General features: G+C 46.5%; 3 protein-coding genes across 3 annotated transcripts; 2 read left to right on the top strand and 1 right to left on the bottom strand.

The window, feature by feature from the left end:
• Positions 1–508: 508 nt before the first annotated feature.
• AFUA_5G15150 (putative telomere-associated RecQ helicase) lies at positions 509–2341 on the top strand (the record flags this gene model as incomplete). The annotated part of the gene is made up of 4 exons (XM_748050.1): positions 509–1149; positions 1265–1376; positions 1541–1839; positions 2206–2341. The coding sequence occupies 4 exons, from the start codon at positions 509–511 to the stop codon at positions 2339–2341; spliced, it is 1188 nt and encodes a 395-aa protein (XP_753143.1).
• An 8399-nt stretch (positions 2342–10740) lies between these two features.
• On the top strand, positions 10741–10947 carry AFUA_5G15140 (uncharacterized protein; the record flags this gene model as incomplete). Its single annotated transcript, XM_748051.1, has 1 exon — positions 10741–10947. The coding sequence occupies one exon, from the start codon at positions 10741–10743 to the stop codon at positions 10945–10947; it is 207 nt and encodes a 68-aa protein (XP_753144.1).
• Positions 10948–11291: 344 nt separating this feature from the next.
• AFUA_5G15130 (uncharacterized protein) lies at positions 11292–11627 on the bottom strand (the record flags this gene model as incomplete). Its single annotated transcript, XM_077804913.1, has 1 exon — positions 11292–11627. One exon carries the CDS (start codon positions 11625–11627, stop codon positions 11292–11294), a length of 336 nt encoding a protein of 111 aa, XP_077661049.1.
• Between the last annotated feature and the right edge of the window lie 3619 nt (positions 11628–15246).

Below are 15246 nucleotides of genomic sequence, written 5' to 3'. Positions count from 1 at the left end.
GACCAATCACTTCACTGGCCAATCAGAATCACCTCTACGTCATGTGTTAGTTCTGCGAATGCTAGCACTATACCTGATTCGGACTAGTGCCTCACTAGGCAGAATTCACCCTGTGGCCCCACACACATTGAAATATGGTCAGGTGACTATCTCTCAGGGCCACCTGAGGCACTTCCTAGCCCAGAGGGTCCAGCAGCTAGCCCTAGCCCTATCTAATGATCTATTTTTGGAATTCAGCTATTTTCGTGAGATTCAGCACACACTAGATCTTGATAGGGCTGCCCAGCATGAAGATATTAGTCAGCAGGCTAATAGCTGGTCATTTCTGCAGGCCTACCTAGATCAGGGAGCACATGACTATCTACTCCAGAAGGTTCTCCCTGATTCTGATTGGTTCATTCAGGTGGACGGCCCTAGTGGACCCACTCTGACGCTAGTTAGGGCTAGGGCTAAGGCCTTTCTAGATTCTTCTAGTGCCTGGCTGAAGCAGCTACTAGCTCTCTGTCATATGACTAGTGGTGCACCTGCTAGGGGTACTGAGATCAATCAGGTGATCTGGCAGAATACCCCTATCAACCCTAGGAATCTGTTTCTGGATCCAGTGAGCAAGCTATTCCTAATTAGGCTAGCTGATTCTAAAACATTCAGGCATACTGGCCAAGAGAAAGAGGCAGTGAGGGCTTTGCCCCAGTCCCTTTCCTATTTAGTACTAGCCTATCTTGCCTATATCCGACCATTTGAAGAGGCCCTGCTTATTAAGCTGAATCAGAAGCTACCGGAGGCCCATTTTCTTCTATTCTATGATCACCGGACCTGCAAACCCCTATCTTCTAAGGTTCTATCTAGAACCCTGAAGAATATGACATCAGAGAGCCTAGCTCAACCAATCAGCTTATCTCCCTGGCGCCATCTCATGCAGGGTTCCATTCGCCATGGTCTAGGCCTTCATGATCCACTAGCCGAATTAGGAAATGATGACCTAGATGATGAGGCCCTAGGGGCTGACCAGATGCACCATTCTAGGGAGACTGGCCTGAGAATCTATGGCAGAGTGATTGCGAGCTTCCAGGGGGTTAGGGCTGACATCCAGATAGCCCTAGTTACCTTTAGTCAGCGATGGCATGCCTATCTAGGCCTAGCTCCTGACCAGTTAATCATTCACTCTCTATTCTATAATAGGGAGGTCTGGCAGCCTCCGGCAGATTATTCACCTAATTCACCTCAGCCTCAGCCTACTAGGGGTATGGAATTTCCTCTAGATCAGCCAATCATTCAATTCTATTACCCTCAGAAGCCTAAGGCATCACCTCCAGCTAGAAAGGTTTCTATTGGCCAGTTCAATGAATTTATCAGCCTTTATGGATTGCCTCAGGCTAGTGATCAAGCCCTCAGGCAGCAAGATCTATATCTAGATCTAGATCGAGATCAGGGTCAGCTAGCTAGGCAGCTAGATCCATCAAGATCAAATCTAGCATCTCACCAGCAGCTAGATGAGGGTCTGCTAGATCACATGCTCAAAGAGTTTATGCAAGATGATCAGGTGACCTTTAGAAGCCCTAAGCAGCGCCAGGCTTTTCATCTTATTATAAAACAGGTGCCCTATCTATTTTTAGTGCTTCCTACTGCTGCTGGCAAAACCACACTATTCCTTTTTAGGGCTAGTCTAGCCACTAGTCAGGTTACTATAGTAATAGTGCCATTGATTTCCCTAAAGCTAGACCTCTCTAGGAAAGCTGCTGCCTTAGGCCTTCAGCCTACTATCTGGGAACCTGGTCAGGTCATGCCACTAGCCAGTTCTAGGGTGATCTTAGTGCAAATTGAACATCTAGATCACCCTAGGTTCAATGAGCTAGCAGATGAGCTGATTACCCAAAAGAGACTAGCATGAATTATTTGGGATGAATGTCACCTGATTCCACTAGCTAAAAGCTATCGGCCAATTATGTTGCGTGCCTGGCATGCCCTAGCCCTACCTGTGCCTATGGTATTCAGCTCAGCTACCTTGCCTCACCACCTCCAGGCTGAGCTAGTTGATATGATGAAGCTAGGGTCCCTGCCTGAGGTTCCAATAGTTAGGGCTGACCTAACCCTACTAAATATGGCATATATGGTTGAGAAGGTCCCTGACCGCCTGCCTGAATCAGAATATGCCTCCTATCTCCGGCAGTTCATCAAGACCTTTGAGATGAAACATGGCCTATTTAGGTCTAGTACTACTGCTCAGGCTAGTGCTCAGGCTAGTGCTCAGGCTAGTGCTCAGGCTAGTGCTAGTGCTAGGACTAGGGCTAATGTGATCATCTTCTGCCGAACAAAGCGGCTAGTGGATGCCTTATCTGATTAAATGGATCCTGAGGCAGCCAAATTCCATTCTAATCTATCTGACCAGGCTAAGCTAGATTAGCTAGATCGATTTTAATCTAGCAGATATATCTTAGTGGCTACTAGGGCCATTGGGGCAGGGTTTGATTTCCATGATATTGACTTAGTCATCCATTTTCTGCCTGGTGAATATGAGATAACTAGTTTTATGCAAGAATCTGGTCGCGCAGGCAGGTCACCTGACCAGCCTGGATAGTTATATTGCCTAGTAAGGGCATACCAGCTGCAGGCTAGGCCTAATCAGAAAGGGAAAGCCCTAGAGGTCTCCACCTTCCTAGATTATCTAGGTGAGCAGGTCTGCCGGCGGCGTACTATATCTAGGGTATTTAATTCTAGGGCTATTGAGTTATGTGACCCTGGCTGGGCCCTCTGTAATCTATATAATCATAGGCAATCTAGGCTAGGCCTAGTTAAGCAGGCGGTTAGGCAGGAATAAGGGCAGAATCTCATTCAGATGAATATCTTTGCCTAGGCAGTGAGGTTTTGGCATAAGAGATACTGCCTAATCTGCTTTATCTCAGGTAAGCTATCTATCTTATCTATTAAATCTATTAATCTATTAATCTATTAAATCTATTGATCTATTGATTCTATTAATCTATTGATTCTATACTAACTAATGATCTAGAAGATGAACACCTCACTGATAAGGCAGCAAGAATGAGGTCATGTGCCCATGGCACTAGTGAATGCTCGCAGAGGGAAGAATATCAGGATCAGGCAGGCAGGCTACGGCATCGATATGGGCAGCCTCAGGCAGATACCTGCTGCTGGAGGTGTCTTCTCCCTACTAGGGTTTGCAAGGGAGCCCTAGCTCAGGCAGATATCACTAGGTGTTTTGACCCTAGTCTGATTATTGTGTTCTGGCTAGTAGTTAGGGACTATAGGGGGGACCTTATGGATGACCTGGATGCCTGCCTAGACCCTGCTTTACTGCCTCGGGCAGAGAAAGAAGAGAATATTCTCTTAAAGAGATGGGAGCTAGATACAGAGATGGTGCTAGGGGCCCTATTATTCTATAGATTTGCTATTTCTCATTCTGCTAGATATAGTTATAAAGCCTAGATAGATCTAGAAGGTTCTAGACTAACTAGGCTAGTATAAGTTGAATATATTTTATCATGATTCTATATATATATTTTTAAATATAGAAGGCTACCCCTAAATCTAGATCATATCAATATATATATTCACTAGGCCTAGACATACTAGATTAACTAGCCTAGTCAGCCTATATCACTGAGCCTAGACCCCCTGCGCAGGCATGTCTCACAGCCAAACCACCTAGTGTAGTCTAGCCAAATCACCAAGACTAGACCCCCTGCGCAGGCACCTCTGGCAGCTAAATCACCAAGCCTAGCCATATCAAATCACCCAACCTAGCTATATCAAATCACCTAGCCTAGCCATGCTGAATCAGCTAGCCTAGTCAGGGACCTCTTACAGCTGAATCACTAAGCCTCGTCAGCCTGCTTGGGGACCTCTCTCAGCTGAATTACCTAGCCTAGCCATATTGAATCAACTAGTCTAGGCAGGCTGAATGACCTAGCCTAGACAGCCTGCTCTGCCTACTAGATCACTATGCCTAGGCCTACTCTATAGATTTCTTTTACCTCTCTCTGACTTTCTAAATATATATATTTCTCTTATACCTTACCTCTACCTAGTAGACTAATATATATATATATCTACTATCCCTACTAGGTCTATTATAGTAACTAGATCTAATTACTATCTACCTAACTAATCCCTCTAGTCTGACCCCTCCCTACTATATATCTCTATGAAATCCACGAAACATTTACTTCTATGAATTTTTAAAAATTCTAGGCTGAATATTACTACGCATGCTATATATCATTAGACTAGTAGAAATTAGGTCTATTTACTAAAAATAATTATAATTAGTCAGCAGGTAATAAATTTCAAGGTGTCTTCTAAGAATTTTTAAAAAATCAGGAATCATGCTTACCTAATCAGACTATTATCATTCTATAGCTAAAGGTATCTACTATTCACTAAAAATAATTAGAATCAGTTATCTAGTACTAGGCCCCTGGTGAATACTAAGAATTAATTTTTCTTATAGTTTCTGCCTGAATTCTAAGGCCCTAGTAGTCTATAGGATGCCTTAGGCACTAATCTATACTGGATGGTGGCCTAAAAGGGTATAGGCTTCCCGCAGATAGTGGTCTTGGCAGACCCCAACAAAAAATTTCGACCTTTCCCCTACCCCCCTAGTTCAACCACCTTCCTAGTAATTAATCTAGAATTTAATATTAGAATCTAATAGGGTAGCTAGTTAGAATCATAAATCATTTTAAATCATCAAAAAATATGAAGAATTGATAAAGATAAGGGGGGGTGATGGCTTACCCTGATCACCCCCCCCCCGGCCAACCCTAGGATTTGTATGATCACCCCCCCCCTGATGGGCCATTATAGTGTTAGGGGCCTTATAACCTGCCTCACTACCTTACTTACTACCTGCCTTGCATGGGGCCTCTCTAGCTGCCTTAATATTATATATATTCCCCTGATACTTGATTATATATATATGTGTGTGTATGTATATCTACCCAAACCATTACTTATACTAATATTCTTATACTAACCTAACCTGTAATATATATATCTATGCTGCCTATCCTTTGGCCTACCTCTCTACTGGCCTTGCTCCCTACTATGCTATCTACCTTACTCTCTATCTTATATATAACCTCTCTGGGGCATTGCAACCTTTCTTATAACCTACTTACTACCTTACTTCCTACCTTCCTTACTACCTTCCTAAATACCTCTTTCCCTACCTCACTTACTACCTTACTACCTTGCTCACTACCTTACTTACTACCTCACTATCTATCTTACTGCCTGTCTCACTGCCTGCCTTACTATCTCACTTACTACCTTATTATCTACCTTACTACCTGCCTCACCATCTACCTTACTGCCTATCTTACTACCTACCTTACTCACTACCTTGCTTACTGCCTCACTGCCTGTCTTACTACCTGCCTTACTTACTACCTCACTATCTACCTTACCATCTACCTTACTGCCTGTCTCACTGCCTGCCTTGCTGCTGCGCTCACTACCTTACTGTCTACCTCACTGCCTGTCTTATGCACTACCTTGCTCACTGCCTCACTGTCTACCTTACTGTCTACCTTACTCCCTGTCTTGCTGCCTGTCTTACTACCTTACTCACTACCTTGCTCACTACCTACCTTGCTGCCTACCTCACTACCTGTATTACTACCTGTCTTGCTACCTCACTTGCTACCTTACTACCTGTCTCACTACCTGTCTCACCATCTACCTTGCTGTCTGTCTCACTGCCTGCCTCGCTGCCTCACTCACTACCTCACTGTCTACCTTACTGCTTATCTCCCTGCCTGCCTCACTGTCTGTCTTACTGCCTGTCTTGCTACCTCACTTGCTACCTTACTACCTTGCTCACTGCCTTGCTCACTGCCTGTCTCACTATCTACCTTACTGTCTACCTCACTATCTACCTCACTGCCTGTCTTGCTGCCTGTCTCACTGCCTTCCTCACTACCTACCTTACTGTTGACCTTACTATCTACTTTACTATCTACCTACTGCCTATCTTACTCCCTCCTCTCTATCTACTACCTATCTTATAACCTATCTTGCTAGCTCCTCCTAACTATGGTTAATATTATATATATTCCCCCAATATCTCATCATATATATATATACATGTGTACGACCCACGGATTTGGATATTTATACTAACTAAATATATAATATATATCTCTACTGCCATTATGGTATCCTAAAATATATATATTCATTCACCTAATATATCAATGTTGATTGACCTTAATCTCCTGACATAACCGCCGTAACCAACTAAATGATGTAAATAACTGGCTGTGCCCCTCCTGGTTGGGGTGCACCTGCCCTAAAAACTGCACCACCTGGGCCTCATCCTGCATATCTCACTATCTACCTTACTATTAAGCCCACTATCTACCTCACTGCCTGTCTTACTGCCTGCCTCACTGCCTTACTTACTACTTTACTCACTACCTTGCTCACTACCTTGCCCACCACCTCACTATCTACCTCACTGCCTACCTTATAACCTATCTTAATCCCTACTTCACCTGGTTCCTCCTGCCCTACCATGCATTCTATATTGCATCGGGCTTATCTACCTATCTCCTACCTTATTAAATTCCCCCCTCTACCTCTGGCCTACCTTATATGGTGGTGGCTCCCTCTCTATCTCTTATCTACCTACTACCTACCTCTCTCCCTACTGGCTTAATATAATATACATTCCCCCCGATAACTCATCTTATATATATATGCCTGTGTGTAAACCATGGATTTAGCCTAACTATTCTATACTAATAAAATATATAATATATATCTCTGCTACTAATATATATATTTCTTTCTCTCTCTACCTACTTAAATACTCTTTATCTTATATATCTCTACCTCCTAATCTTAAACTGACTAACCCTGACTCTATCTAAACTATCTAACCCTAACTCTATCTTACTAAAACTAACTTTTTTTTTTATTAACTTCTTTTCTCTCTTCCTTCTATATATTAATTCTTATACTCTCTTTATTCTCTCTCTAAATATCCTAATCCTTACTTTTTTATCTATTATCTTAAATATAATTTCCTCTCTTATCTTATTATTATTCTTTTAAATCTTTCTATCTTTTCTTTTATTTCTTTTCTATCTGATTCTCTTTCTTTCTTTATTTAAACCTTCTTAATCTTTACTCTTCTTTATTATTATTTCCTCTATTATTCTATTCTTACTTATATCTCTACCTAACTAATTATTATATATATATAATTCTGGAACTATATCTATAATATCTACTTCTGGGATACCTCTCTATCTACCTCTTTACTAATCTACCTACTAATCTCCTACTACTATTATTCTATCTATCTCTCTACCTTATTATCTACCTTATATTGGAACTTCCTATAGGCCTATCTACCTACCTCTGTCTACTATTCTATATATATTCTACCTCTATTCTACCTCTTATTCTGCCTCCTGCTCTGCCTGCCTTAACCCTATCTTATATAGGCCACTGTGGGTGCCTTTATACCTATCTCTCCTACTATATTATACCCTTACTCTGTGCCTACTACCTTGCTTAATATTATACATATTCCCCTGATACTTTATTACATATATATATGTATGTATATATATGAAACCACTGCTTATGCCAAAATATTCATCTACTAAATCTGAAATATATATATCTATATACTTATTATAACCTCTCCTAATTAATATATCACCTGGTTCCTTCTGCCCTACTATATATTCTATATTATATGGTGCTTTACTCCATCTCTCCTACCTAATCTGATACCTCCCTATCTCTTGCCCACCTCATTACCTACCTTATGTATGACCTCACTATCTACCTTACTGTCTGCTTCACTATTAACCTCACTGCCTACCTTGCTGCCTACCTCACTGCCTACCTTGCTGTCTACCTCACTGCTTGCCTCACTGCCTGCCTCATGCATAACCTTCCTGGGGCCTTATGATCTACCTTGGTACCTTGTGCACTACCCCAATCACTACCTCACTGCCTGCCTCACTGCCGGCCTTACTGTCAACCTAACTATTTATATTACTGTCTACCTTACTTTATACCTCACTATCTACCTTCCTGTCTACTTCATCATCTACATCACTATCAACATCACTATCTACCTGACTGCCTGTCTCACTGCCTGCCTTACTCACTACCTTGCTCACTACCTTGCTTACTACCTCACTGCCTGCTTTACTATTTACCTCACTGCCTGCCATTCTGCCTGCTGTTCGACCTGCTGTTCAACCTACTATTTAACCTACTATTCAACCTGCTGTTTAACCTGCTGTTTAACCTACGTCTCTGCTGGCCTTACTCCCTACTATGTTATCTATCTTACTCTCTACCTTATATATAACCTCTCTGGGGCATTATAACCTTCCTTATAACCTACTTACTACCTCTTTCCCTACCTCACTTACTACCTCACTTACTACCTTGCTACCTACCTTGCTACCTTACTTACTACCTAACTATCTACCTCACTGCCTGTCTCACTGCCTGCTTACTACCTACTGCCTACCTCTCTCCTGACTATGGTTAATACTATATTCCCCTGATAACTCATATATATATATGTATGTGTACAACCATGGATTCAGCAAAACATACTATATAAACTAAATATATAATATATATCTCTGCGCATTACAGTATCCTAATATATATATTCATTCACTAATCTATCAATGCTGATTAACCTCAATCTCCCGACATAACCGCCGTAACCAACAAAATGATGTAAATAACTGGCTGTGCCCCTCCTGGTTGGGGTGCGCCTGCCCCAGAAACTGGACCACCTGGGCCTCATCCTGCCCATCAACCCCCATTCCCTGCAACCGGCGCTGCCATACGGGCTCAATCTAGCCCCGCCATGGCCCGAATAACATCATGGCCACCATGGGGATCAAAAACCCGCGGTATTCACATGCATGGCCTGGCTCCCACCCATGGCATATGGATTGGGGCATGCCGCATGAATAACACGCGCTGTACAGGGAATATTGGACCTGCCGCCGCACATGGATCATCCATGCCCGTGCTGCCTGGCTATGGGGCCGATGACATGCATATAACTCATGGCCACTATTACCCCCCTGCATGGCGCATATATAACATTGGTCTCGCCACTGCATGCATTCGGCCTGGGCCATCTCCTCATCCAAACCCTGCTGGGTCTGATACTGCTGCTGCTGGATATCCATGGCAGCCCACTGCTGGGCCTGCGCCTGCTGGGCGTGCCATACCACCATGGGAATGGATGGCTGGCTGCAAAATGAATCATTGGATGGGGTGGGACTGGCAGCCTCCCTCGCTACCATGCTGCCTGCCTCACACGGGGCCTCCCTGGCTCCCTCCCTCGCTACCATGCTGCCTGCCTCGCACGCGGCCTCTCTGGCTCCCTCCCTCGCTACCATGCTGCCTGCCTCGCACGGGGCCTCCCTGGCGGCCTGCCTTGCTACCATGCTGCCTGCCTTGCACGCGGCCTCTCTGGCTCCCTCCCTCGCTACCATGCTGCCTGCCTCGCACGGGGCCTCTCTGGCTCCCTCCCTCGCTACCATGCTACCTGATTCGCATGCGGCCTCCCTCGCTGCCTCCCTCGCTACCATGCTGCCTGCCTCGCCCGCGGCCTCTCTGGCTCCCTTACTCCTAACCATGCTGCCTGCTGCACACAGCACCAGGCTGCAGCTCACCCTAGGCAGATCTACCTCCTGCCCCTCCCAATTAGGATCACACCCATTACATGCCTGCTCCCTGGCATCCGCGTCCTGGCAATACCACTGCTAGTACCCATCCACCACCCTGTCCAAATACTGATCCAACACAACCTAACAGCACCCAACCCCTTCCACCACCCCTATGTACCCAGCGACCTACTCCTGGTCCTCTGGGGCGACCCCCTCCATCCATGGGGCTAGGGCATCCCACCCAGCGGGCTGGATAATGATCGCCTCACTGCACTGCCCATCCCGCCTAGCCCAGCCACTCTCCTAGGCGTAATCCAATAACATCCGGGGGGTCCCAATATAGATGATGCTGTGGATATTGGGGATATCCACCCCCATGCCTAACGCGCTGGTGGCAGTAATCACTGGGCTGGCCCCCATAAACTGCACTAACACCCTGGCCTTGTCTAACTACTCACTGTAATATGCCTTACACCCTAATACCCACACCATAGCCATCACCTGGCTAATGATATTCGCATATATAATGACCTTACCACCCGCCACTTGTCGGATGCGGTCCTGGATGAATGCCACCACAGCCTTACTCTTAATCCACTGATATAGCCCCCGGCCAACCCCAGGGATCAGGGGCTGCTATACCTGGTATGCCATGTTGGGACAGCTAGTCTGGGCCCGGTAAATAGTCACAGCAGCCTGATTATACTTCATCCGCTAGCATAATTCATCCTCTATGCTCAGGGGCAATGTGGCGGTCAACTATACTATCTGGGTGCGGGCCTGGACTAACCAGCCCAGCTAGGCCATCTGGGGCTGGAAATCGCGCTGGCTGTTTAACATAACATGGCATTTATTAATCACAATCCGGTCTAGCCGCCGCGTCCACCGCAGCCAGTTTAAAAATATCTGAAAATCAGGGCTTACCGCGGATTTGGGCATCACTAACACAATAGATGCGGCATCAGGGGGCTGCCGGCTCTCCCATGCCATATATAATATGCCGAGCTCCTGGCATTACTATATTATATCAGCCCGTAATGCAACCAGTGGGACCATGACAATAGTGGTGCCCCCAGGGGCGGTGAACGCGGGCACTATGAATAACATGCTCTTCCCCCCGCCCGTGGGCATGACTGCCACTACGGGGCTCTCTCCCTGCTGGATAGCCTGCATGGCTGGGTCCTGGACCCCCCAGAACTACATATCAGGCCACCTAGTCATATGCTGGGCAGCTGCCTCCAGATCCATGGTAGCCAACTAGTGCCAGTGTTCCATACAGCTGACCTCAGCCTCATCCTCCCACGGGGCCTACTTCCGCTTCCCTAATATAGACGGGGGGCCTGGGGTATAAAAGCCTAAAAACTGATGCCAATTAGTGCTGGATAACCAGAACATCTCCTGCTAGTGGGCCATGGTGCTGGCCTGCTCCTAGAGCCCCCGGCTGTATACCATGCCAGCGATATATGATGAATAGGCGGCCTGTAAATCCGCAATATGGCCTATCCACTGCTAATGATCTATGTACTCCTCAGCATCAGCATCTATGGCAGTAGGTGGCTCGGCCTCCTAGACATTCTGGGGGAATGCAGTAGATGGCCGCAAAAATTAGCGGCTGATGCCGATGGCGATGTCCCAGTATACAGTAATATAGATAGCAGTGCCCAGCTGGGTGCAGGTTTCCCATTTAAGCACCTCCCAGAACCACTCGGATGACCATTCACAGCCAGTACCGGGGTCAGGGCCCCATAACCATGCATGGGGGCGCGGGACGGCCTGGCTGCCGTGGGTTCCATGCCTTCCCTGCGCGGCCTGGCTTCCCTGCGCGGTCTGGCTTCCCTGCATGGCCTGGCTTCCCTGCGCGGTCTGGCTTCCCTGCATGGCCTGCCTACACTGCGCGGCCTGTGCGGCCTGCCATGCAGCCAACTGGTCGATAAATGGCATCACCAGCCAGATATACCATACCACTAACTCCCCTACCTCCCGCGGCATATATTGATGGATGATTTTCACATCATTACTAGCATGGAACCCCTTATGATATGCTGTCACAAACGTCACTATGCCATCCTTAATATATATATTCTGCCGTTGACTATTCGTGGTGTTGTAATGCTGAATGCTTAATAACTCTAGGGCCCAGGCCGGCTGCCCCGCGGTGGCATGCATAATAATGGCTAATTTCTCCTTAAACTGGGCCACGCGCTGCCAATACTGCTGGATGGCCAGGGGGTGGAATCAGCCCCCCTGCAGGAAGTGCTGCTGCATAGCCAGCTTAGCCTGCAGCCAGTCAATCATCTAGTAGGTCCTATCCACCAGCCACCAGGTCTGTGCATCCTGCATAAAGTTCCACCCGGCCTGGCTCTGACTAGGATCATTATATAATGCTGTCTATGGAATAGGGGGCATCTGCGTATGATCCTGCATGCATAAATGACTAAGTATCTCCCAGGCCGCGGTCACTAATCTATGGATAAACCCCTGGAAATCACCTATGGTAAATACCATCTGCTGGTATAACAGTTGGTCCTCCCCTATCTATGTCACATGGCCAGGGGCTGTATAATTATAATAGACCTTTAACCTATATATGCGCCAGTCCAGCAATGTTTCCATGGGCCTATGGGTCCCACGGATTATGAACTAGTGCATTATCTATGTTACCTACTCCTGGAATGGCCGGCAGCTCAGGCAAATGTTAACTGCAGGTAATAGGTCATCACTATAGATAGATGACGGGGGTGATGACGGGGGCCCTAGGGTGGATGGGGGGTCATTACTGCCATATCCCTCATTAATCTCCCTGAGTTAATCATTAGCACTAGCCAGCACCTATTTAGTGCTCTAGTCCTTCTATGCCCAGGTCTGAATGATCTGCTATAGATTAGGGTCTATCTATAATGCCTTCTGCACCACCATGAATCAGGCCACCTTAATCACATGGGATAATATCAGGGGGTAGCTCTCAGGGTCCTGCTAGCCCACCTCACCCTAGCCCAGCATAGCCATGGCATATACTAATATACTCTTATATTTATAGCTACAATGGCGCTAGTTAAGCAGCTTAATGCAAAACTCTAAGCATGCTTTTTCAATAGTAGTCATGGCCCATGCCCCGGGGTCCACAGCCTGGCTGCCCTGGCTTCCCTAGGGGTCAGGGTTGGGGCTGCCTGCACGCTGGCTAGCTAGCTGCTATAGCTAGCGCCATTTTAATTGCTGCTGTGCAGTCATCCCATATCAGGGGCTGGCCCAGTCGTGTGGGGCCTATGTGCGGGCAATGAATGCTAATATCTACTGCCATGGCTGCATGTGCTTCTGGATCACCGCCTCATCCATATATGCCAGCAGGGGCTGGTACGGGGTCTGCCCCTTTTCAGACTAGACCACTTCCACCCAGATGGCCTAGCCGCAATGCTAGACTATCTGCTGGCTCTTACAGGCCACCTACTCTATGGTATCCTAGATTACCTGCACCGCCTGCTTAGTGGCATCCATAGGGTCTTCCTCCAGGGCCGCCACGCAGGCTAGCAGGTCATGGGTCTGGATGCCCTGCAGATAGTTAGCCCATCTTATTATCTGTAGCCAGGGGTTCGCATTAGTTAACTGGCTGGCCTGGATGGCCTGGTCTGCCTTAGCCCAGGCCTGGGCCTGCTCCTAGGCCTGCACCACCTCATCCACCGCAGCCTGGACATTTAGGGTGGGTGCTGTCTGGGCTTGCTCCTTAGGCTGCTAATTAGGGCATAGCACCTAGATATAATAGGACCCTTTTCGGGATGGGAAAAACCACTGGCAGGTGACCACCTAATATCCTTGCTAGATCGCGATCTGCGCCTGTTCCTGCTCCTGTGGGTGTGATTAACCCCCAGAATATGATGCAGTCCATCCATGATGCTCACGCCAATGGCGTTTTATCTTATTAATTGATCGGGTGATGAATTAGCAGTTGGCTAGGTCTCGCTGGCATAATAACCCATTAGGGTATTCTTCAAGGTAGGGAATCAACTGGGCGATCCAACTAGGCCATTAAATGGCTTAGGGGTCATGCTCAATGCCCTCCTAGCTCTGAATGACCTGATGAATCTACTTCGCTGTAGCCTGGGGTAATTAATATGCCTTCCCCCAGAGATGGCTTTCTACCTCTACTAGCCACACCCCATAGTAGCAGGTCCGGCAGATAATGATAGGTGGCTGGGGAAGCTGGATGAATAACTACTGTTCCATTCTAAATAGATACTTCTGATTAATATAATATGATTTTACTGACTATCTAAATGATGATGGGATTCCGCCCCTGAATGTATTATTTGTGGGTATTGCTTTTTCTATCCACAGGAACTTGAACCACACTAAAATTCCACACCAGAACTATACCCTCACCACATCCGTAAATCATTGAATTCCCTATTGAAATTCGGTCAGATTATAGGAAATGAGCTAACTAGTAACCTGCTAAAATTTGAAATGCATACAACTCTATCTGGCGCCACGACCCTACCCCAGACTGTTTCATTGGCCCCTACCCCCAGACCCCGGCCGCTAAACCACTTTGGGCTAAACCCTAGCTCGGACTCTAGTAGGATCCTCCACCCCTTGTGGAATAGAGTGTGGATCATCATCATCCACTGCCTCCCCTTCCTTAATTAGTAGATTTGCTTTGGTGGCAGTGAATTTCCGTTAGGTGATACCAACCGTGATCTGGTGCCATGCCTGGACATGGATGTGCTTCCCCAGGATCAGCTTCCTGGTATTAATAACTACCTGAGTCATGGCATTATTAGCCCAGGGGCTAGTGCCTCAGGACTATAGGTAATCAGAAATAGCTACAGGAATCTGGGTCTCCTGCCAGAGAAACTCGCGGAATAGTTGGATAATAGTAAGGTACTGGGTGACCAGCTGGGCGACCTCTGGGAGGAGGAAATAAACTAGCCATCAGGATGCATTAGTCTGACTCTGGGTCTTATGGTAGCTTAGGATAAAAAGCATCTGCCCATCATGCAGGAACAGGTCCTGGGTGGTTAGCATGGTATTCCTCCATCAGAGCCCCAGGAACTTGGTCTGACGCCCCTGCTGGCCTGACCCAAGGAAGAATAGAACTAGGAGTGCTTGGAGAAATTTCTGGACTGCATCCTCATACTACTGCACAGCATCAGTGGACACAACCCAATGACCCTTAGCTGTCTGTGACTAGAATGTATGGAATAGAACTGGGGTCTTCCCTATATGAGTAATTAGCCAGTCCTTCACTGGATCTAAGTAGGATGCATTGTGTGAATTAGTGAGGAATAACTAGCCTAGCGTGGTGGCATCCTAATTATCTACTAGCAGGTTGAGATCTAGAATGGGAACCTCAGACACAGGACTCGACTGGCTACTAAGGCATAGCTCTTCTTCAAAAAGTTGCTGGGCTGTGGTGAGCCCCTTAAAGATGATGTGATGCAGATTAGACAGGTGGAAGATTACCTCAGACTAGACTAGTGTCTTGCTATCTGCATGCTACTATAGCTGTACTGGCAGTACTTCAGTCTGCCTAATGTAGAAGCCTAATAACTAATTCTCTAATAGT

Source organism: Aspergillus fumigatus, chromosome 5 (genome assembly GCF_000002655.1).
Source record: "Aspergillus fumigatus Af293 chromosome 5, whole genome shotgun sequence".
Taxonomy (NCBI): Eukaryota; Fungi; Ascomycota; class Eurotiomycetes; order Eurotiales; family Aspergillaceae; genus Aspergillus; species Aspergillus fumigatus.
This window is presented reverse-complemented; position numbering and strand designations above follow the sequence as displayed.